Below are 26,204 nucleotides of genomic sequence, written 5' to 3'. Positions count from 1 at the left end.
CCACCAGCTACAGTACGCACCATGCAGTCCCCGTTGCTTTATCTATCAATGGCTTTGCCATCGACAAGTAATGCTGGACACAGCAATGTTTTAGATGGCTTTCGTAAAATAAAAATGTTTTTGTCGACATAAATAATAATATAGTAAACAAGTAAGAGAGGACTATTACTGTAACGTTAGCTCGATGCTATTTGGCAAAGGGCCCCAACTCACCATCCCTGCTTTTCGCGCATCCACGAGCTAGTGGTGGAATGAATGTTGACAACCTCTCTCGCAGTATGTCAAACCAACATACATCTTGCGAACTAAGCAAGGTATTTGTTCAAATGGAAAATAAAATGTGTTAAGTAACTAGCATACCTTGCTTAGTTCGACAGTGGTGTGTTCAGCTAGCTAAACCGACGAAAACAACACAGCTCCCTGCGCCCCGTCTCTAATTGTAACAGACAGATAGCTGGCAAACTAACCTCGTTACCGTCCTCTCCTACACCGTGTCCAGTCTTTTCCTTTTCTCCTTTGTGTCTGAATCCGTGTCTTTCCATAGGGATGTTTCTATATTTATCTCGAAATAATTTACGGTCCGTCTTTTCTATTATTTCACCCTCTCTGTCGATGGACATGCATTGACATGTAGCTACCGCTAGACTGACATCTCGGAATTTACTTCCTATTCCTATCTCATTTGCATATGATTCCCCTTCTTCTATTGGGTTATAAACGCAGAAACGTAATTACTCTGACGTATTTTCCCATTTCTTACGCTGCGCGGCTCCAGTTTCTTTACAGCGATTGGCTAAAGAAAATGAATACAATTGTATCCCCCCCAAAACATATTCAGGAAAATAACACGCTTACATATTCATCCGTTAATTTAATAAATAGCTTGCTCAATGATCACAACTTATTGCTGAAACGTGTGGAGAGTCGTGCGTCAATGTATAAGCCAATATAATTGTGTCTCATATATTACATTTTCATTGATCAAAATGATCAATAGCATATAGTCTTTCTTGGAATGTGCAAGAAGCATGAGGATGCCTCCAAACAACAGTTATGTAACATCAATACATTCCCTTTTAGAAAGAAATCTGAGCGCTTTGTTCAGATAGCCTACACATTACAGCTGAATATGTACATCATTTCTTATTCCTTCAAGCAATAACTTTTGTGCAAACACACAACTTTCCTAATGGATCACACACATTCACAACACAAAAAACACAACACAAAAATCATTTTCAAATAATCAAATGTACTTGTAGGCTTTTGATCTGTAATTACTGTAATTACTCTATGTAAGTTTGACCCATAGAAATAGTTACAGTAGTGGTTCCCAAACTGTGGAGCGCACCCCCCCCCCGGAGGTCAAATTTTGAAATTGTGTAGTGCATCATCAGTTTTTCTCTTGTCATGTCAGTCATTACATACATTAGAGAGATATTTATAACTGCCAGAAATGTCCAGATCAACTAGCCCAAGTCAGCTAATGTTTTTCAGCTATGTTTTTTAGCCTATAGATTTTGTTGTAATGTTCAAGTCACTCAAATATCACATAAATACACACTAGACATGGCAAAATCTACAGAATTGCAAGGAAATTAGCTTTAAAACTGAACAAAAATGATGCACCCGTGACAAAAATGTGTGTAATTGCAGGAAATAATCTTTAAACCTGCACATGTTCCTCAACGCCAACAAGAGGGTGTGAGCAATTTGTCTCATGAACAGGGCTTGTTCTCATATAAATAGGCGTTGCGCACACACACGGGGGGGTGAGCGGGTGTTCTCCAATTCTGGAAGAGGGTCCTGAGTGAAAAAGTTTGGAAACCCCTGAGTTAGAGGACACATTTTTAAGTAGTCAATTTCCTTCTTCTACTACTTCTATGAGTTGGCAAACAAACTGAAAGGGGGCATACTGCCACCTGGAGTGTGTTGTTTGAACAAGTATAAAAGCCAAGGTTGGCGTTTTACTGCCACCTGTAGTTATGGAATGTTTGCTCACAAGTATAATTCATTGTGATGCCCTGGATGGAATTATGTGATCCTTCCTTAACCCATAGGAAGTCCCTACCCAGTAGACTACTTCAAAATTGCGAAAGTCCTCAATGGCGCTGCCCATGCTAAAACGTGCTTTTGGGCACTATAGAGTCCTCTATCTATCTCTATGGTTTGACCATAGCCACAAGTTATTCTATTTCATTGAGAAAAACGACCACTATGAAGCGATAAAACTCAAAATGTGGACATCAAACCCCCCATGTCCAGATTTGCAGAAGGAAAGGTAAAGGTACCCACTATAAAGGTTACATTAATTACTTATAGCGAAAAATGTTAGCCTACCATTGTTCTTATACTATAGCCAGACTTCACCAACATAGTAAGTTCTCTGAGTACATATGTCTATTTCAAACTGTTTATAAAAAAATATATAGAGTGAAACACAAATGTTAACACAAATTTTACAGTACAAGGTTTAGGGATCTACTCCAGCCTCCGACGCGCCCACCCGCGCATTAATCCATGGAACCAGCTAATTTAGAACCCGCCTACCTTCCCTGTCAATCTCAGCCGGGAAACTAGCGGTATCGCCGTATTACATTATCCATCTGGTCTACTCTCGGAAAGAGTGGGGAATTCTCGAGAAATCAACATGAAACGTCACGGGGTTTTGTGCCCTTTGACATTTATTTGCGCTTGTGTCCTTATCGCTGCCGTCTGCTCAGTGAAAGGTGAGTCCCGTTTATTTAGTTGGTTAACTCATCCAACCCTATCGCAAGAATCTACTGTTAAAGCCTAATCCTTCAAAGGGACAATCCGGAGTTCAAACAATAACAAAACGTCTGACCCGCTACTTGTTTTGGTAAACAGCTGAAAGATGTGGCTTGAGAAATATAACCACTCTCAAATTCACAGATAGACTAACCATCCATGAGGACTGACCATCCATGAGATCAAAATGATAGTGTTAACCATGTTTTGACGCTATAGACCTACAGTGTATATTTACATCGACTTTGTTTACAGACATTGGAGTAAAACAAGCTTATATTTTGGGTTCTGATGAAGTTCATGAAGCATTTATAAATTATATTCTTCAATAATCAATGGCTATATGTCATTAATTTAACAGTTCAAAAATGGATGTAGCAACTCCAGATTGTCCCTTTAACGTGCAAGGATTTATGTTACATACAGAGGTCTTTATATGTTACATTCAGAGGTAGACTGGCTCTGGCAGCCAAAACAGCCAAAGACTCCATCTAAGGTTCTAGAAACATAAAGCCCTGTACTCTCATATTAGATACAAATTATTTCACAAATATAAAGTATAAACTTACTGTACAGTACACTGTTTCAACCAACAGTATTTTTGAGTTACAACAAGTTTCTGGCATCCTTCTTCCATTACACACGTACTGGTTACTCACAGGTGTTCATATTTGTATCATTTAACTGTATTGATTTTATTCAGATGACTATTTTTCACTGTAAAAGAACTAAGCAAAGTAACTGTTTCTATGATCCATGATTAGTTTATCATTCAACTCATCATGAATAACATTTCTCTGCATTGCTCAGCTAAGAATGACATTTGAAGTGTGCTTTCAGTCAAGTGATTTTCTTTCTCACCTACTCAAACACACTTTTCAAGCTCTGCTTTCATTTAATTGTGTAAATCATGTTTTAAACATTTATCACGTATCCCCACTGAAAATATATCACTAGAGCTTAGATAGTGAAGATTGCTACTCTTTGCCTCAGACAATTCCACGATCCAATCCAGAGGGCTGTACCTCTCTCAAATGGTCTAGGTGAGTGCAGTTGTTCAGACCAAGGTTCTAGTGATGACAACCCCCATAAACCTAAAAGATCATCAAAGGTGGCGCTTCAAAAGTGTGACGGGTATTATTTCAGTCTTGTCTGCTATTTGTAATTGAACGCTTGACTCAGACATATTGTTGCCATGTGATTTTTGATGATAGACTGTCAAGCCTGTACTTAAATGTAAAGATATGGTTAGCAATGTAGTTTTGTTACTCAACCCACCCCAATGCACACACAGAAGGGTTGGAAGCACAGGGTCAGCACCCCTGGAGCAGATGGTAGCTAGGATATTAAATTCTCACCAGGTTTTTACTGTCGGGCCTGTGATTCTACACGGAAACCCTCTGCTTTCTGGCTTGTCTCTCTAACTCTTTAGGCTACCTGCCACCCCCAAGTAGGATCTGTTCTCTACTAGTCCTAATGTACACACAGTATACTGTATTTCCATAAGATATGCTTCACAGGAAGTGTATAAGAAGCTGTACCGATTGAATATGAATCCTCTGTGATGTTACCTGTTCCCGCTGTAAAGCAGCATTATCGGCCTACAAAGCTGCTATCTACAACCTAAAAGGGTTCTTCAGCTGTCCCCATAGAACTGTTTAAAGAACGTTTTTGGTTCCAGTTAGAACCCATTTGATTCCAGGTAGAACCCATTTGAGTTCCAGGTAGAACCCTTTACACAAAGGATTCTACATGGAACCCAAAAGAGTTCTACCTGGAACCAAAAAGGTTTCTCTTATGGGGACAGATGAATAACCCTTTTGGAACCCTTTTTTCTAAGAGTGTACAGGTGTATGGCTACTGTCATGAAAGGTCTACCTGTAAGCTTAGGCAACAATGTGCTCAATTATCAACTATACAACAAAACATACGTTTCTTTGCAACATCTCTTGGAATAGTTATAATGCAGAGATTTTCAGATTATCTTCAGATAATTTAGAGAATCATCAGTTTCTCTCTGGTGATAGAATGAGCTCTGTATAGTCACTCTTATTTGTACGGCAGGAATGTTTACCTCGACCACCTGTCCATGTTGTGTGTTGATGGGTTCAGGTGGTATACCTGGCTCAAGCCCCCTGACCCTCGACACACCTAGGTCGCGTTCCACTGCTTAGACGTTGTCAGATCTTACGCCTGTATAGGTATGTTACCAGTCATGTTACCAGTCAGATGTTACCAGTCAGATAACCACATCAATCTGCCAGTCGATGACACAGTCAATGGAGTGGCTGGCACTCAGCAACCATTGGTTGACGCATGCAACGTCTGAGCAGTGGAACGCGACCCTAGTGTTGTGTAAAAGCATTTTGCTACATCCGCAATAACATCTGCTAAATATGTGTATGTGACCAATAAAATTTGATTTGATGTGATTTGTAAGTGTTGGTCATTCCTGAAATGAGGAAAATGGAATCCACTTTGAGGTACAGTATATCCCTGGTCTGTTAATAATGTAGGGAATCCTGCATTCTTTTAGTTTGGCAGACAAACACATTCTGTTAGTGAAGTAAAGCACAGGGGGAGGACTTTCTTGGGCGCCCTGAAGCCTTCTTCACAACAATTTAACCGCTCTCCTTGAAGTTCTTGATGATCCGATAAATGGTTGATTTGAGGTGCAATCTTACTGGCAGCAATATCCTTGCCTGTGAAGCCCTTTTTGTGCAAAGCAATGATGACGGCACGTGTTTCCTTGCAGGTAACCTTGGTTGACAGAGGAAGAACAATGATTCCAAGCACCACCCTCCTTTTGAAGCTTCCAGTCTGTTATTCGAACTCAATCAGCATGACAGAGTGATCTCCAGCCTTGTCCTCGTCAACACTCACACCTGTGTTAACGAGAGAATCACTGACATGTCAGTTGGTCCTTTTGTGGCAGGGCTGAAATGCAGTGGAAATGTTTTTTGGGGATTCAGTTAATTTGCATGGCAAACAGGGACTTTGCAATTCATCTGATCACTCTTCATAACATTCTGGATTATATGCAAATTGCCATCATACAAACTGAGGCAGCAGAAAATTAATATTTGTGTCATTCTCAAAACGTTTGGCCACGACTGTACACAACACGAGGGTCGCGTTCCACTTGAATAGCTGACAGTTGGTGAAAGAAACTGAAACATGTTGATACCATTGATGATTTATTGTCATGAATCATAAACTCAAAGACCACTGTCACTTCTGCTCCCCTTTCCATCCCTCCCTTTCCTGACTGTAATCAGCAGAGGAATTTTGGGGTTCCAGGTAGAACCCTCTGTGGAAAGGGTTCTACATTGAACCCAAAAGGTTTCTACCTGGAACCAAATGGGTTCTACATGGAACAAAAAAGGGTTCTACCTGGAACCAAAAATGTTTCTCCTATGGGGACAGTCAAAGAACCCTTTAAGGTTCTAGATAGCACCTTTTTTTCTAAGAGTATAGGAGTCTCCACAAAATCATGAAATGCCTCGTACACTTTCAACACAACACTTTCTCTCACCCCTTTGTGAGCTCCTCAAATGAAGTGTTTTAACGCTGGTGTTCATGCTGTAGAGTGTCTGTTGTCGGTTGGTTGTAAAGCCAGTATGTTCACTACAAACGGTTGACAGAGGCTGTAAAACCCACTGATGAATAGAACAGCCCAGGTGAATGGTGAGAGGAGTGAGATCCCCACCATGCAGCCCTCTACATTACATAGACCTGGGTATCTAAAACACTTAATAACTACATTGTACCAAGAGGGTAACTACATCAAGTAAACCTGTAACTCTATAGTAAGCTACTTAGCAATACTTGACAGAGAGCACACCAACTATTTCTCTCAGGCAGGGAGCTTGTTCATGAGTATCAACTCTAATGACCATTCTCAGCTCACCTCTTCAAACTCCTGTATGTCATTGAACCTACCCATTGTAAAGCAACTATGATTCTGTTTTATGAATTGGAATAGTATGCTGGTATGTCATGTCATGGAGGACTATAAGGTCACTCTTGGCTTAGTGGAACCATAACACCACCTGTCTCCCTCTGGATGTTTCTGTCCTCTCCTTCCTGTGCTCTGTGAGTCAGCACTTAGGCCCTCAATGACCTCCCAGCTAACATGGGCCCTCAATATCACCACATCTCTTTTGTGTTCATGGAGGGAAACGACTCTCGTTAGAGCGCCAGAGCCTGTATTAACGAAGTGTCTCAGAGTAGGAGTGCTGACCTAGTATCAGGTCTTCCCTGCCCGTGTCATCTTTTTCATTATGATCTGAAAGAATATACTGACCCTAGAGCAGCACTCCTACTGTGAGATGCTTTGTGAATACAGGGCCAGGAGTCCAGGGATGTCCCTTATCAAGCCTCCAACTCTTCATGCTGTGATATAAGATATGCTTGATCACATGTAATGGAGAGGCCATTGGGGTGAGGTGTGACTGCCTTTTGACACAGAGATTGTCAAACTGTTTAAAACATGGCAGGTGCATGGAGGCTCCATATCGTGCCTTTATGGGGCCACCCTGTGACACTCCTCTCTCTCACCTCATTTGATTTCCTCCCCCCTCTCTCCCTCTCTTTACCACTGTCTCTTCTCCCTCTCCCCTGTCTCTCTCTCTCACTCTTCCAGGAGATTACTGTGAAGTGAATCTCTGCCATAACGGAGGGACGTGTGTGACCGGGGTGGGGGAGGACCCATTCATCTGTATCTGTGCTGATGCTTTTACTGGAGACACCTGCCACCTCAATGAGACTGGTAAGGAGGAGTAGCGCTAGCCAAATATGGTCAAGACAGTTCAATGAGACTGGTAAGGAGGAGTAGACCTAGACAAATATGCTCAAGACAGGTCAATGAGTAGACCTAGCCAAATATGGTCAAGGCAGGCGGACGTATTTACAAAGCTTTGAGTTTCAAATGGGACAATTCAATATACTCAGTATACTGAGATTTGGTCTTGTCACTTCTTTTTTAGAAGCAAAGCTAATTTCTTGGACTGGCACCCAGGCACTGGCTTCCATTTCTGTTCGTTAAACCTGACTGTTTTTCATTAAATGAAAGCATATTCTAGTTTTTTTTCCTTGAGTGTGTCCCGTCTTTATAATTGGTCAATCCTATCTTAGGTCCCTGCATTCCCAACCCCTGCAGGAATGATGGGTCGTGTGAGGTCATCACTCCGACCAGACGAGGAGACGTGTTCAGCGAGTACGTGTGTAAATGCCAGCCTGGCTTCGAGGGAGTGCACTGCCAGATCAGTAAGTTCCTCACTTGTGACTGTACCTGTCCTAATTCGCCCTGCCGACCCGGGCTTTCCTTCCTTCAAGTAATCCCAGATCGGGATTGGTTGGTTGGATTGGTGAAAGTAATAGGGAAGTAGTCGAACATGGCCAACATGTCTGTGCTACTCAGCGTTTCCCCTAGACTGTTGTCTTAAGATACATTTTTAAATCGAAAACAGTTAATGCCAAATTGTTTTAGGTGAGGAGAACCAGAGCTTGGCTTGGGTAGGGTCCACTACCCCAATCCTAACTTCCACCATTCCAGTCAAAACATCAAACTGACAGACTGAATGGTGTGTCATGGCAGGTCGTGTTGAGGCATTATTTACATTAATGGGTGTAAAAGTTGGAAACGCCTGAGACGTGCATGAGTGTAAGAAAGCATTGTGGTGAGCTCATGATTCATGAAAGACTTTCATTCAGCTCGTTGGAGAGCTGTTAGCTAATGAGGAAATGGCAACCCACCCAAGCCTCTTAGAGTGAAAAAGCGCTTTCCAGCCATTTTGACTAAATGCAGCATGACTGGGTGAGTCGTGGATATGAATCTCCTTTCAATCTCCTGCTTGGAAGGCATAAGATGTTCAGTGTGATATCAGCTTTTGAAGAAGTTGTGATCTAGCTCTTTGACCTTCACTGGGGGTCCAATCTGGTCCTTACTTTAAAAAAAATCATTTTAAATATGTGAGTAGTACAGAAAAGACATTACCTTTCAGTCATTAGCAGACACTCAAATCCAAAGGGACCGTTTGTAAGTGCTTACATGGAGCAGAATGGATTAAAACCACTGTATTCTCCACATGATATGGAAATGTGCCTTTGGCTTCACACTATGACATAACAGTAACATGACATTAAAGGGGCAATCTGTGTTAAATACATCCATCTTTAGACTTTTAAAATTAATTATACATGCCCATTTCTCATGAGTTTAGATCAACTGTCGTACCCTATTAGAACCCCAAATATAAACTTGTTTTACTCTTGTTTGTTAAACTTGTTTGTAAACAATGTAATTGCAGTCAAAAACTGTATAGCCTTAAAACATGGTTAAAACTATCATTTTGAGACCATGTATGGACAGTCCTTGTATACATAGCTCTGTCCATGAATTAGAAATATGTTGATTTCTGCAGCCCCTTTGCTCAGCTGTTAACCAAAACAGCAGCTGGGTGGCTTTGTTATTGTATCGAAACTGCAGATTGCACCTTTAAAAACAGGGATGTCGTTATGATGACATTTACAACATTTATTTGGATAACAGAAACATGTGTTCTAAACCCTTCTATGGTGAGGAGAAGTAACTCTGCCTGCAGTGCATCCCAGGCACACACCCAGGATGTGGTGAAGCGTGGGCTACTGATGGATGGGCTTTAAATACTGTGTGTGTGTGTGTGTGTGTGTGTGTGTGTGTGTGTGTGTGTGTGTGTGTGTGTGTGTGTGTGAGAGTGTGTGAGAGTGTGTGAGAGTGTGTGAGAGTGTGTGAGAGTGTGTGAGAGTGTGTGAGAGTGTGTGAGAGTGTGTGAGAGTGTGTGTGAGAGTGTGTGTGAGAGAGAGAGAGAAAGAAAGAAAGAAAGAAAGAAAGAAAGAAAGAAAGAAAGAAAGAACGAACGAACACTGACTGGCCAGAACAATGCATTCTGAAAGTATTGGATCCTGTTTGAATAGTTTCCATCCTTCCTCAGAGCAATCACTGATCCAACCAAATTGGATACGTAACAGGCAACAGGATAGGTTTCACCACATACCTTTCACCTATCTACACTGTAAAACATTCAAGAAATCCATGTAGCTTAAATATCCAAATTGGCTGGACATGAAATGTGTAAATTGTTGAGCTGACATGGAATACTCTACTAACCTAATAATGTCTGCTCAGTGTGAGTTGAGTTTGAAAAACAACTTACCTATTTGTGTTGCAAAGGAAACTTTAATATTTGAGTAGTAATGCGTGATATTTCAGCCTCTAAAATATACAGTACCAGTCAAAAGTTTGGACACACCTACTCCTTCCAGGGTTTTCTTTATGTGTACTATTTTCTACATTGTAGAATAATAGTGAAGACATCAAACTATGAAATAACACATATAGAATAATTTAGTAACCAAAAAAGTGTTAAAAGAATCAAAATATATTTGAGATGTTTCGAAGTAGCCACTCTTTGCCTTGATGATAGCTTTGCACACTCATTTTCTCAACCAGCTTCGTGAGGTACTCACCTGGAATGCATTTCAATTAACAGGTGTGCCTTGTTAAAAGTTAATTTGTTGAATTTCTTTCCTTCCTAATGCGTTTGAGCTAATCAGTTCTGTTGTGACAAGGTAGGATTGGTATACAGAAGATAGCCCTATTTGGTAAAAGACCAAGAACAGCTCAAATAAGCAAAGAGAAATGACAGTCCATCATTACTTTAAGACATGAAGGTCAATCCGGAAAATTTCAAGAACTTTTAAGTTTCTTAGAGTGCTTTGATAAAACTGGCTCTCATGAGGACCGCCACAGGAAAGGAAGACCTCTGCTACAGAGGATAAGGTCATTAGAGTTAACTGCACCTCAGATTGCAGTGCAAGTAAATGCTTCACAGAGTTCAAGTAACAGACACATCTCAACAACTGTTCAATGGAGACTGCGGGAGTCAGGCCTTCATGGTCGTATTGCTGCAAAGAAGCCCCTGCTAAAGGACACCAATAAGAAGAAGAGACTTGCTTGGGCCAAGAAACACGAGCAATGGACATTAGATCGGTGTAAATCTGTCCTTTGGTCTGAAGAGTCCAAATTTGAGATTTTTGGTTCCAATCACTGTGTCTTTGTGAGACACAGAGTAGGTGAACGGATGATCTCTGCATGTGTGGTTCCCACCGTGAAGCATGGAGGTGTGATGGTGTGGTGGTGCCTTGCAGGTGACACTGTCTGTGATTTATTTAGAATTCAAGGCACACTTAACCAGCATGACTTCCACAGCGATACCCCATCCCATCTGGTTTGCGCTTAGTGGGACTATCATTTGTTTTTCAACAGGACAATGACCCAAAACACACCTCCAGGCTGTGTAATGGCTATTTGACCAAGAAGGAGAGTGATGGAGTGACCTGTTCTCCACAATCACCTGACCTCAACCCAATTGAGATGGTTTGGGATGAGTTGGACCACAGAGTGAAGGAAAAGCAGCCAACAAGTGCTCAGCGTACTGTGTGTTGGAACTTCTTCAAGACTGTTGAAAAAGCATTCCAGGTGAAGCTGGTTGAGAGAATGCCAAGAGTGTGCAAAGCTGTCATCAAGGCAAAGGGTGGCTACTTCGAGGAATCTAAAATATAGAATATATTTGAGTTGTTTAACAGTTTTCTTTGTTTATGACATGATTCCATATGTGTTATTTCGTAGGTTTGATGTCTTCACTATTATTCTACAACGTAGAAAATAGTAAAAATAAAGAAAAACCCTTGAATGAGTAGGTGTGTCCAAACTTTTGACTGGTACTGTATGTAATAATGATAAACTGGTCCCTGACAAAAAATGTAATAAAGTCAAATGGAACTTGCAAAGGCAAAAAATTGGACTCATGTTGAGCATGAATAATTGGGTTAATGGGGTATACCATGTCAGCTCAACAATTTCCCAATTTTAAATTCAGCCATCTTGGATATTTATGTTCAACTGACTTTTTCTAAGTTGCATGTTTTGTGTGTACAAGCTTCTACCAGGTTTTCTCTAAAACCCCCCTAGCCAGCCAGGAATTCTCCCTCTGAGGCATCTTTACAGCAATTAGCCATGGTCCACTCTAATCTCAGAAGGCTTTAGCAGAGCGATGAGAGCGCTGCCAGTCCTGCTCTCTACACAGTAGGCCTCGCTATTGAGAGCCTCAGTGCTAGTTGGGTCAGTAGTTGCCATCTCATTAAAACAAACTGATATTCATGCATGGACTGGTACAAGACTTTTCACATTCCAGATGAGGATCTAGGAGGCTAATGCCACTATAACCCTTGTCCTTTCCATTCATTTCCTTGGTTTGTCCAAGTTTTCCATTGAAAGTCCAGAATCTGATTGAAAAACCAGGCGCGCTGATGCGACTACAAAACTGTAGATGATTCATAGCATATTTATAACCTCTAACTGCTAGTCTGACCACCTATTGCAGTGTTATTGCTGTTTGGTTGTCACCGCCCACGTTTGTTCTTGTTCCACCAGACGTCATAGATGTTATAGGCCTGTAGGGAGGGTGGATCCCAGTACTGTCTTGTTAGTCCATCTTTGACACCAACATTCTCCTGCTTGGGTAGTGGTTGGATATACTGCTGTTTGTTATGGTCCCCATTATTCTAGAATCTTCTGCCCTTCCTTCTAAGAATGGATCAAACCACTCTTCCTTCTGTCAGTGTCCCTGTCTGTCATTGGCACAGACGTAGACACATACACACATGCAGGCGCACGCACACACACACACACACACAGTCTAAAGACACACCTACGGCATTTAATCTACCTAATCAAGGTCAGAGATGTTATTTACTGAGTAGATTCTCAGAATGACTGGAGTGTGTGTGTGTTTTTTGTGTATGTGCATGCACGTGGGTGTGTGTGCTTGTATTTCTCAGTGTGGGTGTGTGTGTTGTCACGCCGTTGAGCGGAATGGGTTTTAGAGTTGGGACCAATCCTCTTAGAGTTAACGGGAACAGCAGCTAAACAGAGATATAGTGTTAAAGTGCTGTCTGCCCCCTAGATTACAACCTGGAAGTGGCTCCCAGAGACACTTAGATTGCTATAAACACAGTTTTCAACCACTGTGTTTACTGTTTATGGCCTATTTTAAAATTCCAGTGATGAGTAATTACAATATCAAGATGTTCTATCTCTATGGTTACCTAATATTTCTGTCCGATGACCCACCAAACCATTTTGGAATTTTCCTGTGACTCACGGGCACTGAATGAATGAACAAAGCAGATTTTTTGAAGGTCCACACTCTAGAACGAATCAGTAATGACTCACTAACGGGTACCGACCCACCATTTGAAATATACGGTTTTATCAGACAACAATAATCACTTATACAATTCCCCTGACGCCAATGACCTTGTTGAATAATTTTTGTTGTTGTTGTTCATTAAGAACCAAACAGAATCAAACAGAGAGGGACCTACCAATGTTTTCTGTTGCAAAACATTTTGCTATGGTTTGCTATGGTGTGGACTAATGAATACAGCCCAAGCATAAATCCATGTTATTTATAATACAACTGAGCCCCCTGGTGGGGACTAGAAAGAGCTGCAGCAGTGGACAGACTACCATAGACTACTCCCAGATCACCTCACCCTGCAGGCACAACATAGAACACACCCAAAACCACAACCCTGCCCTTCACCTGTGGTAATTTATGATGCCTGGCCCCAAAGTTTCCCCCAACTGTGCCCCTGTCATCACCCCTGTGTCTTAGAGAACACACCTGCAGAGAGGCATTATGGAGGCACGCTGGTGGTTTGTGGTGCTTCAAGGTTCACCCACCTGGCTGATTAGCCTGCATGCCAGGTAGACTTACTACTGGGCTATATCTGATTTACCTTTGGGGTAAAAGTGTACTGCATTTAACCATCAGGGACTGTGTTCTCTCCTGCTCGGGTCCAGGGAGGGTTTTAGATGTCAGACCCAGTGGGCAGAACTGGTTCATTCTGATGTATTTTCAATCGTTATGGTCTGGTTGTATAGAGCAAATCTAGTTATATGACCAGATAAGGACAACAATGTTTCGTCTTTCTTGATGTCTTCCTGAAACAAATCCATCCAGAAAATCATTATGTGACAATGAAGTCCCATATTCCTGTGTAAGGACAAGTTTATTATGTGACAATGAAGTCCCATATTCCTATGTCAGGACAAGGTTTATTATGTGACATAATGAAGTCCCATGTCAGATTCCTATGTCAGGACAAGGTTTAATTATGATGACATAATGAAGTCCCATGTCAGATTCCTATGTCAGGACAAGGTTTATTATGTGACATAATGAAGTCCCATGTCAGATTCCTATGTCAGGATAAGGTTTATTATGATGACATAATGAAGTCCCATGTCAGATTCCTATGTCAGGACAAGGTTTATTATGATGACATACCCAACTTCTATATAAGTGTGTCTGTCTCTTGTGCTTGTCCTGTCTAGATGTGAATGACTGTGAGAAGCAGCCATGTAAGAACGGTGGGATGTGTCGAGATCTGGATGGTGACTACACCTGCCTGTGCCCTTCACCCTACGTTGGAAAGCAATGCCAGCTCCGTAAGTATAGGGCAGGGGAATCGCTGCGTAGTAGAGACTGAAACATGTCTACAACTCTGTGTATTACACGTTATGAACTGTCTCTCTTTGTACTTTAAGTCACAACCAGTGTGTCCATATTAGAGATTATAACCTGTGTAAGTACAACTATAACCTATGTAAGAGGTTATAACATATGTATGTCTGTGTATGTGTTTGTTCCAGGTTGTATCTCTCTGATGGGGATGGAGGGAGGAGAAATCGTAGAGTCTCAGATCTCGGCCTCCTCTGTACACTATGGCATTATGGGTCTTCAGCGCTGGGGTCCTGAACTGGCCCGGCTCAACAACCAGGGCATGGTCAACGCCTGGACCGCCGCCAACCATGACAAGAACCCCTGGATGGAGGTTAGAGAACAAAGTCAGTTTAGTAAATAATCTCTTGATGTGGTAATCGTGTTCTCAAATGGTAGGTCATAACCCACTGGTGGACCGTGGCCGGCTCCTCAAGGGTCCAGACTAAACCTTGGCTTGAAACATGCTTTTCTACTTGATGAAGTCACTCAATCTGGCCTCTCTATGGACGTTGTCATGGAAAAGAAATGAAACACCTTTGATTTGTCTGAATGATGCCACACAGCTCTAGTCTAAGCATGCAGTACACATATAAACAGCCATAAACTGTACACTCTCAGAAAAAAAGGTGCCATCTAGAACATAAAAGGGTTCTTTGGCTGTCCCCATAGGAGAACCCTTTGAAGAACCCTTTTTGGTTCCAGCAATAACCCTTTTGTGTTCGATGTAGAATCCTTTCTAGCTGGAAGAAAGAAAAAAAATCCTATGGGGACAACTGTAGAAACCTTTTGGAACCCTTTTCTTCTAAGAGTGTATCATCTAAATCCCAGTGGGGAGGATGATTAGTGGTTTGACCCCTGTCTGACCTCTCTCTGACCCTAGATCAACATGCAAAAGAAGATGCGCCTAACTGGCATCATCACCCAGGGTGCCAGTCGAATGGGCATAGCTGAGTACATTAAGGTCTTTAAAGTGTCTTCCAGCTTTGATGGTAAGACCTACACCCCCTACAGACCAGCGGGACAGAGGAAGGACAAGGTGACTTTACAATATGACTTTACCATAGTAATATGCATTTATAGTTAGTGACTCAGTGTAAGTTCATTTAAACAGTTGTCCCATTTCCTACAGTCTACAATAAATGGTCAGATACGTTTCATCCTCTTAATGGTTAAGGTCAGAATGGTGGGAGGTTTAAGCTGTTCCTAGATCTGTTCCTACTGGCGTGTTTTACTTGGAGCTGTACAGTTGCTCCCACATGAATGCCTGTAACAACTTGGTGACCTCACTTCTGTGCCACAGGTGTTTGTGGGTAACATTGATAATGACAGCACCAAGACCAACCTGTTTGACCCTCCCATCGTGGCCCAGTTCATCCGTGTCATTCCTGTGGTGTGTCGCAAGGCCTGCACCCTGCGTATGGAGCTGGTGGGCTGTGAGCTCAATGGTAAACAGACACCTCTACACGGGAAAATAGAGGAAAGACGACTAGACTGCATCTCAATAGTTTTAATTATCTTCCTTTCCTCCTCGTCTCCGTCTGCATCGATCTGGAAACTCAGGACAGGTGATAGAAATATGGTCTGGCCATTTGATGTCTTGTTTTTTACATCAGATGATAATAAGGAGATAAAGAGAGGAAGCCACTCCAGACTATTAAGATGCAGCTGTAAATAAAACCCCATTTCAAAACTCCAGGGACATTCAGAGTCCTCTGCCTGAACGACAAATAGATCTTGAGAAAACTTACAAGCCCACCAAGTAAAAGGCATTAAGTTGGGTACATGCAGTCTCCTTGTGTTGACACTGTGCCTCTTCTGTCCAGCTTGCTGACAGTAAGAGGGGTTTGTTTAGATGGCCTAACACTAGTCTAGATTTAGTTATGGTTAGACCACATACTGTAGGGAATGGTTTGGACAGCATTCAGAGGGAGACCCATGCCGTGCAACAATGGAGACGGAATTCCTGACGAAAGCACTACCCATACACTCACGCACACTCACACACCATGTCCATATGTGTTTCCAGCCCCACCCTATTACTCAGTGTGTATAGAGCTACAGTTCAAATTGACTTGCTGCTAGTAACGCTATTGGGCACTTTTCCTATTCCCCATTATTTTCCTATTCCCCATTATTTTCCTATTCCCTGCCTCACCTTTCCTATTCATTTCAATGCCTCCTTTATACAATTGATATTTGTTTATTATCAATATCTGTCTGGTACTTTTCATTCCAGCTTTCATTACTTGGTCTTATTATTGACTAACTGTACTGTGCCTTTACACAGGAAATAATCTGGCATACATATCTGTCCTTCAATGTTTATGTCATGCTATCTGGCCTACACTGTTTATGTCATGCTACCTGTCCTACATTGTTTATGTCATGCTATCTACAGTATACTTCACTGTTTATGTCATGCCACATGTCCTACACTGTTTATGTCATGCTATCTGTCCTACACTGTTTATGTCATGCTATCTGTCCTACACTGTTTATGTCATGCTATCTGTCCTACACTGTTTATGTCATGCTATCTGTCCTACACTGTTTATGTCATGCTATCTGTCCTACACTGTTTATGTCAGGCTATCTGTTCTTCAATGTTTATGTCATGCTATCTGTTCTTCAATGTTTATGTCATGCTATCTGTCCTACACTGTTTATGTCATGCTATCTGGCCTACACTGTTTATGTCATGCTATCTGTCCTACACTGTTTGTCATGCTATCTACAGAATACTTCACTGTTTATGTCATTCTACCTGTCCTACACTGTTTATGTCATGCTATCTGTCTTATGCTGTTTATGTCATGCTATCTGTTCTTCAATGTTTATGTCATGCTATCTACAGTATACTTCACTGTTTATGTCATGCTATCTGTCCTATGCTGTTTATGTCATGCTACCTGTCCTACACTGTTTATGTCATGCTATCTGTTCTTCAATGTTTATGTCATGCTATCTGTCCTATGCTGTTTATGTCATGCTATCTGTCTTATGCTGTTTATGTCATGCTATCTGTTCTTCAATGTTTATGTCATGCTATCTGTTCTTCAATGTTTATGTCATGCTATCTGTTCTTCAATGTTTATGTCATGCTATCTGTTCTTCAATGTTTATGTCATGCTATCTGTTCTTCAATGTTTATGTCATGCTATCTGTCCTATGCTGTTTATGTCATGCTATTTGTCCTACGCTGTTTATGTCATGCTATCTGTCCTACGCTGTTTATGTCATGCTATCTGTCCTACGCTGTTTATGTCATGCTATCTGTCCTACGCTGTTTATGTCATGCTATCTGTTCTTCAATGTTTATGTCATGCTATCTGTTCTTCACTGTTTATGTCATGCTATCTGTTCTTCACTGTTTATGTCATGCTATCTGTTCTTCACTGTTTATGTCATGCTATCTGTTCTTCACTGTTTATGTCATGCTATCTGTCCTTCAATGGTTATGTCATGCTATCTGTACTACACTGTTTATGTCATGCTATCTGTCCTACACTGTTTATGTCATGCTATCTGTTCTTCACTGTTTATGTCATGCTATCTGTTCTTCAATGTTTATGTCATGCTATCTGTCCTTCACTGTTTATGTCATGCTATCTGTCCTTCACTGTTTATGTCATGCTATCTGTCCTTCAATGTTTATGTCATGCTATCTGTCCTTCAATGTTTATGTCATGCTATCTGTCCTTCACTGTTTATGTCATGCTATCTGTTCTTCAATGTTTATGTCATGCTATCTGTTCTTCACTGTTTATGTCATGCTATCTGTCCTTCACTGTTTATGTCATGCTATCTGTTCTTCACTGTTTGTCATGCTATCTGTTCTTCAATGTTTATGTCATGCTATCTGTCCTTCACTGTTTATGTCATGCTAACGATCCTACACTGTTTATGTCATGCTATCTGTCCGTCACTGTTTATGTCATGCTAACGATCCTACACTGTTTATGTCATGTTGTCAAATCAATCGATCAATCAGTAAGTGGCTAATCTACATGCCTTGAGCTGCAGTGTTGGCTGGTGGAGGGATAAATTAGGAGGACGGGCTCCTTGTAATGTACTCCACTGAGTGGGTGGTTCTTCACTTGGGTGTGGTCATTGGTTTCTCTCTATTGGTTCTCTGTCTTTCACCTCCGTTCCGTTCCTGTCCATCATTGTCCCTCTGCTGTTTCGTTTACAGTATATTCCAACACGACAGGTTGCTCTGAGCCAATGGGCATGAAGTCCCGCCTCGTCTCTGATGGACAGCTCTCGGCGTCCAGTGCCTTCCGCACCTGGGGCATTGATGCCTTCACCTGGTACCCACAGTTCGCCCGGCTAGACAAACAGGGCAAGACCAACGCCTGGTCCCCCGCCACGAACAACCGCTCAGAGTGGCTACAGGTGAGACTGACTCCACCAGCGCTAATATAATGATGAGATCTCCTCTTTTAAAGGGGCAATATGGATTCCAAAAACAAACCACTTGTTTTGGTAAACAGCTAAGGGATGGGGCCTGGAGAAATTTAACCACACTCAAATTCATAGACAGAGCCAAGGATGCAAGGACTGAACATCCATGAGCTCAAAAGCATAGTTTTAACCATGTTTTGAAGTTAGTGTTTGTTTAAAATTACATTGTTTACAAACAATGGAGTAAAGCAGCTAAACGTCTATTCTTTAAGAACCAATAGCAGCTATATACACATTTACATTTACATTACATTTAAGTCATTTAGCAGACGCTCTTATCCAGAGCGACTTACAAATTGATGCATTCACCTTATGATATCCAGTGGAACAACCACTTTACAATAGTGCATCTAACTCTTTTAAGGGGGGGGGGGGGGGGGGGTTAGAAGGATTACTTTATCCTATCCTAGGTATTCCTTAAAGAGGTGGGGTTTCAGGTGTCTCCGGAAGGTGGTGATTGACTCCGCTGACCTGGCGTCGTGAGGGAGTTTGTTCCACCATTGGGGTGCCAGAGCAGCGAACAGTTTTGACTGGGCTGAGCGGGAACTGTACTTCCTCAGAGGTAGGGAGGCGAGCAGGCCAGAGGTGGATGAACGCAGTGCCCTTGTTTGGGTGTAGGGCCTGATCAGAGCCTGAAGGTACGGAGGTGCCGTTCCCCTCACAGCTCCGTAGGCAAGCACCATGGTCTTGTAGCGGATGCGAGCTTCAACTGGAAGCCAGTGGAGAGAGCGGAGGAGCGGGGTGACGTGAGAGAACTTGGGAAAGTTGAACACCAGACGGGCTGCGGCGTTCTGGATGAGTTGTAGGGGTTTAATGGCACAGGCAGGGAGCCCAGCCAACAGCGAGTTGCAGTAATCCAGACGGGAGATGACAAGTGCCTGGATTAGGACCTGCGCCGCTTCCTGCGTGAGGCAGGGTCGTACTCTGCGAATGTTGTAGAGCATGAACCTACAGGAACGGGTCACCGCCTTGATGTTAGTTGAGAACGACAGGGTGTTGTCCAGGATCACGCCAAGGTTCTTAGCACTCTGGGAGGAGGACACAATGGAGTTGTCAACCGTGATGGCGAGATCATGGAACGGGCAGTCCTTCCCCGGGAGGAAGAGCAGCTCCGTCTTGCAGAGGTTCAGCTTGAGGTGGTGATCCGTCATCCACACTGATATGTCTGCCAGACATGCAGAGATGCGATTCACCACCTGGTTATCAGAGGGGGGAAAGACTACACTACCATTCAATAGCTAGCTATATACACTGCCGTTCAATAGCTAGCTATATACACTGCCGTTCAATAGCTAGCTATATACACTGCCGTTCAATAGCTAGCTATATACACTGCCGTTCAATAGCTAGCTATATACACTGCCGTTCAATAGCTAGCTATATACACTGCCGTTCAATAGCTAGCTATATACACTGCCGTTCAATAGCTAGCTATATACACTGCCGTTCAATAGCTAGCTATATACACTGCCGTTCAATAGCTAGCTATATACACTGCCGTTCAATAGCTAGCTATATACACTGCCGTTCAATAGCTAGCTAATATACACTGCCGTTCAATAGCTAGCTATATACACTGCCGTTCAATAGCTAGCTATATACACTGCCGTTCAATAGCTAGCTATATACACTGCCGTTCAATAGCTAGCTATATACACTGCCGTTCAATAGCTAGCTAATATACACTGCCGTTCAATAGCTAGCTAATATACACTGCCGTTCAATAGCTAGCTAATATACACTGCCGTTCAATAGCTAGCTATATACACTGCCGTTCAATAGCTAGCTATATACACTGCCGTTCAATAGCTAGCTAATATACACAGCCGTTCAATAGCTAGCTATATACACTGCCGTTCAATAGCTAGCTATATACACTGCCGTTCAATAGCTAGCTATATACACTGCCGTTCAATAGCTAGCTATATACACTGCCGTTCAATAGCTAGCTAATATACACTGCCGTTCAATAGCTAGCTAATATACACTGCCGTTCAATAGCTAGCTATATACACTGCCGTTCAATAGCTAGCTATATACACTACCGTTCAAAAGTCTGGGGTCACTTAGAAATGGCCTTGTTTTTGAAGGCTATTCCATGCGAGAAATCGCCAAGAAACTGAAGATCTGGTACAACGCTGTGTTCTACTCCCTTCCAGAACAGCGCAGACTGGCTCTAACCAGAATAGAAAGAGGAGTGGGAGGCCCCGGTGCACAACTGAGCAAGAGGACTAGTACATTAGAGTGTCTATTTTGAGAAACAGACGCCTCACACGTCCTCAACTGGCAGCTTCATTAAATAGTACCCGCAATCTCTTCAGAGTACCTCAACAAATTGACAACTACAATGCCAAAGGTCTGCAAGGCTGTAATTGCTGCAAATGGAGGATTCTTTGACCAAAGCAACGTTTGAAGGACACAATTATTATTTCAATGAAAAATCATTATTTATAACCTTGTCAACGTCTTGACTATATTTCCTATTCATTTTGCAACTCGTTTTCCATGAAAACATACATGAAATAAGGACCTTTCTAAGTGACCCCAAACTTTTGAACAGTAGTGTAAGTAAAATACATGTATGTACCAATCCCACATTGCCATTTTATACTGTCTTCTCTAACAAAGGATTACAGGTAGCACTTTATTTTACGGTTTAGAAATGACATGGTAATTACTTGGAAGTTACTTGGTAAAATGGTATTCATACAGTAATAACCTATGAGTTACTTGTTTGTGTCTTTAGGATGGGAACTTTTAGCTACCAGGTAGTTCCCAGTTGTGTTGAATTAGCTGTAGTATATACCAGAGTGTACAGATTGTTACCGCATCATTTCTTACTAAATACCATCTAGATATCAATGGAAACAGTGCTTAGAGGAAGGATCACTTTCTCTTCCTGATATGATTTGTAACACAAAAAGTCATGGATCATTTTTATCATCCTTGTGGGATTCTGACATCTGTTCTTGCTTCATACTATTTTAAATGATGAAACAGCTATTCAATATTGGGCACAAATTGTGTGGGAAAACAGACATCAGGGATAGGAGTCTGACATACGTTGACGTAGTATCTTTGTTTATAAACTTCACCCCGCGCACACACTTCTTATTCTGAAAAGTGAAGACATTCCTGTGAGGGGAGTCTACCTTGTAGTAGTTGTAGGTTTTTATGACACTGATGAAGGTCAGATGGACGAAACGTTTGAAATGGAATAAACCTTTTAATTTTTTCACCTGAAATCAATGTGTGTGAACTATCCTTCTCTTTTCTACTATGGTTTTTCTACAGTAGCCAAGACACGTTTTGTGATTTAATTTGACCTTGGGAAAAGAGCTACTTCGTAAATACCAAAATACAGGGTTCATTGAATTGAAGGTATTATCTCATCATTAATCTGGTCTATATGTTACTGTCTTGTCCTCCATGATTCTGTCCCAGGTGGACCTGGAGAAGACCAAGCATCTGACAGGCATCATCACCCAGGGGGCCAAGGACTTTGGGGTGGTGCAGTTTGTGTCCGCCTTCAAAGTGGCCTACAGCGACGACGGACAGGCCTGGAACCTGGTGAAGGATGAGAACACCAACACAGAGAAGGTCTGTGAACCACTGCTCACAACGTAATCTCATTATGACAGTCTCATATATTGGGGCTCCCCAACAAAATAAGTATTTTTCAGCCTCATAGTTCTGATAAGCTTAACCAGCTTCCTTTCCTTGCCTCCTCTCCATCATCGCCACTTATCTGTTAGATGATAAGTCTACCCAGCCATTCCAATGTTCATAAAGGAAAGGAGACAAAGCCATTTAAAAGTTTAAAAAACACAGACATACTCTAATCTTTTTTACCCTGACTATTTGATTTTGACAGTAGGGATAAGGGGTTTTGCAAACCTCTGCACAGTTTGTTGACATGAGTTGGGACCTGACTGTGTTTTCCGTGCCAATTTACGGACCCCCTCTCCGGACTCCCACCCTGTGTGTGGAGTGTATCCCCTGGCCCTCTGTGTGAATGATCTCTTTACTTCCTGTTTTGCCCCTGGCTGGATAAGTGCTAGTGACGCTCACCCCTGTAACCCCCCTCTCTGTGTGGGATAGTGGAATAGGAGAGGCCAATCTTCACCCCCATAGGAGTGCTGCAAGCAAGGGGCTGTTTACATTTGCATTGGGGGCCTACGCTGAATAATTCAATGACCTTCAGTGACGTATAAACAACAATCTTTTCATTGAGTGTAGACCCTTGACATTGTATGACGTAGCCAGGGGCTTCCTCAGAGGGACTGGGAGGGGAGTTGTGTTTGGGTCGTAAGCCTGTCATCATGAATGAGGTCATAGTTCAGACCAATTTTACAACCCTTGATGGGAGGCCTCAGACATTGACCTTTGACCTTTACATATTGGTTCATAATAGATCTGTCCTCCCATTCAGTAGTACCATTAAAAACGACTGTTTCAATGAATATGGTGAATATTGAAGTTTATCTGAACAATAACTGTTACACACATGAAGTAATGTCTTAACACAGTTGGGTTGGAGATTGAAAAACAGAAGTGAACCTTGAGAAGGACTCCCGCACACTGTGTAGAATGCAGAAAATGACATTTCATGAGTCCCTTTCAACATGCATATTTAAATATAGACATATTTGTTCAGATGTAGAATTATTCACACCATACAACATACATGGTAGTTAACCGTTGATGTGTGTGTGTTCCCTGACATATATGGTAGTTGACCATTGATGTGTGTGTTCCCTGACATATGGTAGTTGACCATTGATGTGTGTGTTCCCTGACATATATGGTAGTTAACCATTGATGTGTGTGTTCCCTGACATATATGGTAGTTAACCATTGATGTGTGTGTTCCCTGACAGATATGGTAGTTAACCATTGATGTGTGTGTTCCATGACAGATTTGGTAGTTAACCATTGACCATTGATGTGTGTGTGTTCCCTGACAGATTTGGTAGTTGACCATTGATGTGTGTGTTCCCTGACAGATTTGGTAGTTAACCATTGACCATTGATGTGTGTGTTCCCTGACAGATTTGGTAGTTGACCATTGATGTGTGTGTTCCCTGACAGATTTGGTAGTTAACCATTGACCATTGATGTGTGTGTTCCATGACAGATTTGGTAGTTAACCATTGACCATTGATGTGTGTGTTCCCTGACAGATTTGGTAGTTGACCATTGACCATTGATGTGTGTGTTCCCTGACAGATATTGTAGTTGACCATTGATGTGTATGTGTTCCCTGACAGATTTTCCAAGGCAACATTGACAACAACATGCATAAGAAGAACCTGTTTGAGCCTCCGTTCTACGCCCGCTACCTGCGTGTTGTGCCCTGGGAGTGGCACGAGCGCATCACCCTGCGCATGGAGCTGCTGGGCTGTGACTTCTAGAACTACATTACCCATAATCCACCAGTGCTCCACTCAGCCCTTCACCCAGTCACCATACCGTACCTGTTCACACTTGACCCACACTGGAATCAGTCACACCTTCCTCTGCACCAGGACATAGAAATCTAATGTATAGAATGTACATTGGGAAAATGTGTCAGGTTCTAACGTTCCAGAACTTTGTATCAATAGAATATGCTCCAGATTAAGTCTGCTCTACAGCTTGTATTTCTACAAATATTTTTCTGACTTTTTATTATCCAGCTAAAACTGATCAATTCCAATTGGTTTTCGATCCTTTCCACAGTGACTGTGGCACAGTGTCAATTCTAAATACATGGGCTCTCACATTCTCTTTGTAGAATTAGGGGATGTCTGAAATGACAGCCTATTCCCTATGTAGTGCACAATTTTTGACCTATTGGCAGTACATGTGCTGTGGTCAAAAGTAGCACAGTATAGGGAACATGTCAGACAAACCCTTCCCCCAGCTTTGCCAGTTGCAACACGTTCCAAACACTCACAGTTCTGTGTGATGTCACTTTGCCAGCCGACCTAGCAGCTGCTTGTCCCGCCGTGCTCTCTGACATTATGTATCCAGGGTGAGAGCCTTCTATTTACAGCAGTGGTATTCAGAGTCAGGGTCGCCAAATAAAAATAACATCCTATCCCAGTCGGTGTGGACTTATCCTAGTTGGTGGCAACCTAAAAAATGAAGAGTAGCCAACAAATTATTGTATTGGACAATATACGTTTTTGAGAAAGATTGGTTCTCTTAATTTTTATAAGAGCGACGAAAAGACAATGAATTGAAGGTTATTTGTTGATGTAAAAATCGAAACTTAGAGATTTGAAGGTTGTGTTTTTAGATTTGGGTTGGGGTCACCAGAAATTCTGCCGAAAAAATGTGGTCCCTGCTGAAAAAGTTTGAATAGCACTGATTTACCACAGGAGGTTGGTGGCACCTTAATTGGGGAGGACGGGCTCGTAGTAATGGCTGTCGCAGAATTAATGGAATGGTATCAAACACACGGTTTCTATGCGTTTGATGCCATTCCGTTCGCTCCATTCCAGCCATTATTATGAGCTGTCTTCCCCTCATCAGCCTCCACTGTGATTTACAGTAAACAAAAGGCTCTGTCGAGGACCACAAAAAAAGCAGCTTGCAGTCCTGATGTGGCCCCCAGACCTGGAGTTAAAGACCCCTGGTCTACCATAATATAGATGGGAGTGTATCGCAGGGAGAGTAGACACATCAGCTGGTCGATATGAGCACTTAGTAGTATATTGAAGCAGGGCCTGTGTGCAATATACTTTTTGGTAAATAGCTGGACATAATAAATTAACAAATTTGTTAATTGACAATGGAATTACTGTACTGTATATTACCTATACTGTATATTAATTGAAGGAAGGACATTGCTTTTTAAAGTGAAACTGAAAGCTGCAAAGGATTGTTCAGTATGATGTACCTTTCACACTTGATCCATGACTTCAGTTTTTTTCCAATTTAGCAGATTTGTTTATGTTCTAATAGTAATCATGCATTCCAAGTAGGCCTAAAACAGGGTTTTCCCATAATTTATTAGCAGAAATGAAATTGTACAGACAAGAGACAAGTAGAAATTATTGAGTGAGTAGAAATTATCAGACAATATGTTGTGGTTTTTAATTACTTTTTAAAGAAATGAAATATGTTGGTCTTCAACAGACATCATTAATTAAAAAAAGTTGAAAAACCTTCTGTGTTAAACATTTTGATTGAAAAGAATGTCCATTACATAAGACATTGCATGGGTAGACATTGATGTCAGTCTTACAGTAATAGCATCAACTTAGTTAGAAGCATAAAAAGAAGTGTCCCTTTGTAATTTCGCCCTTCTGCCTAACTCTCAGTGACAGGCAGATTCTCTGTCTTTCTCTTGCTCTCTCTCTCATTTCTCTT

At 41.8% G+C, this 26,204-nt stretch overlaps 2 protein-coding genes across 4 annotated transcripts in view; both read left to right on the top strand.

Moving 5' to 3' along the window:
• Window positions 1-26,204, top strand: part of LOC129854592 (secretogranin-3-like) — a 181,773-nt gene that overhangs the window by 107,909 nt on the left and 47,660 nt on the right. The window lies entirely within an intron of this gene.
• Window positions 1,964-25,999, top strand: LOC129854593 (lactadherin-like). Of its 2 annotated transcripts, none has more exons than XM_055921830.1 (10): window positions 1,964-2,729; window positions 7,415-7,540; window positions 7,906-8,037; window positions 14,213-14,326; window positions 14,531-14,712; window positions 15,262-15,417; window positions 15,682-15,826; window positions 18,592-18,776; window positions 22,290-22,445; window positions 24,116-25,999. In XM_055921830.1, the coding sequence occupies exons 1-10, from the start codon at window positions 2,651-2,653 to the stop codon at window positions 24,257-24,259; spliced, it is 1,419 nt and encodes a 472-aa protein (XP_055777805.1). In that variant the 5' UTR covers window positions 1,964-2,650; the 3' UTR covers window positions 24,260-25,999. The 2 variants fall into 2 exon arrangements, with proteins under 2 accessions (XP_055777805.1, XP_055777803.1); XM_055921828.1 differs by having other exon boundaries at window positions 1,967-2,729; window positions 18,574-18,776.

The sequence above is a fragment of the Salvelinus fontinalis genome, chromosome 4, assembly GCF_029448725.1.
Source record: "Salvelinus fontinalis isolate EN_2023a chromosome 4, ASM2944872v1, whole genome shotgun sequence".
Lineage (NCBI taxonomy): Eukaryota > Metazoa > Chordata > Actinopteri > Salmoniformes > Salmonidae > Salvelinus > Salvelinus fontinalis.
Note: the sequence above shows the minus strand (reverse complement) of the source record. Positions and strands in the feature narration are given on the sequence as shown.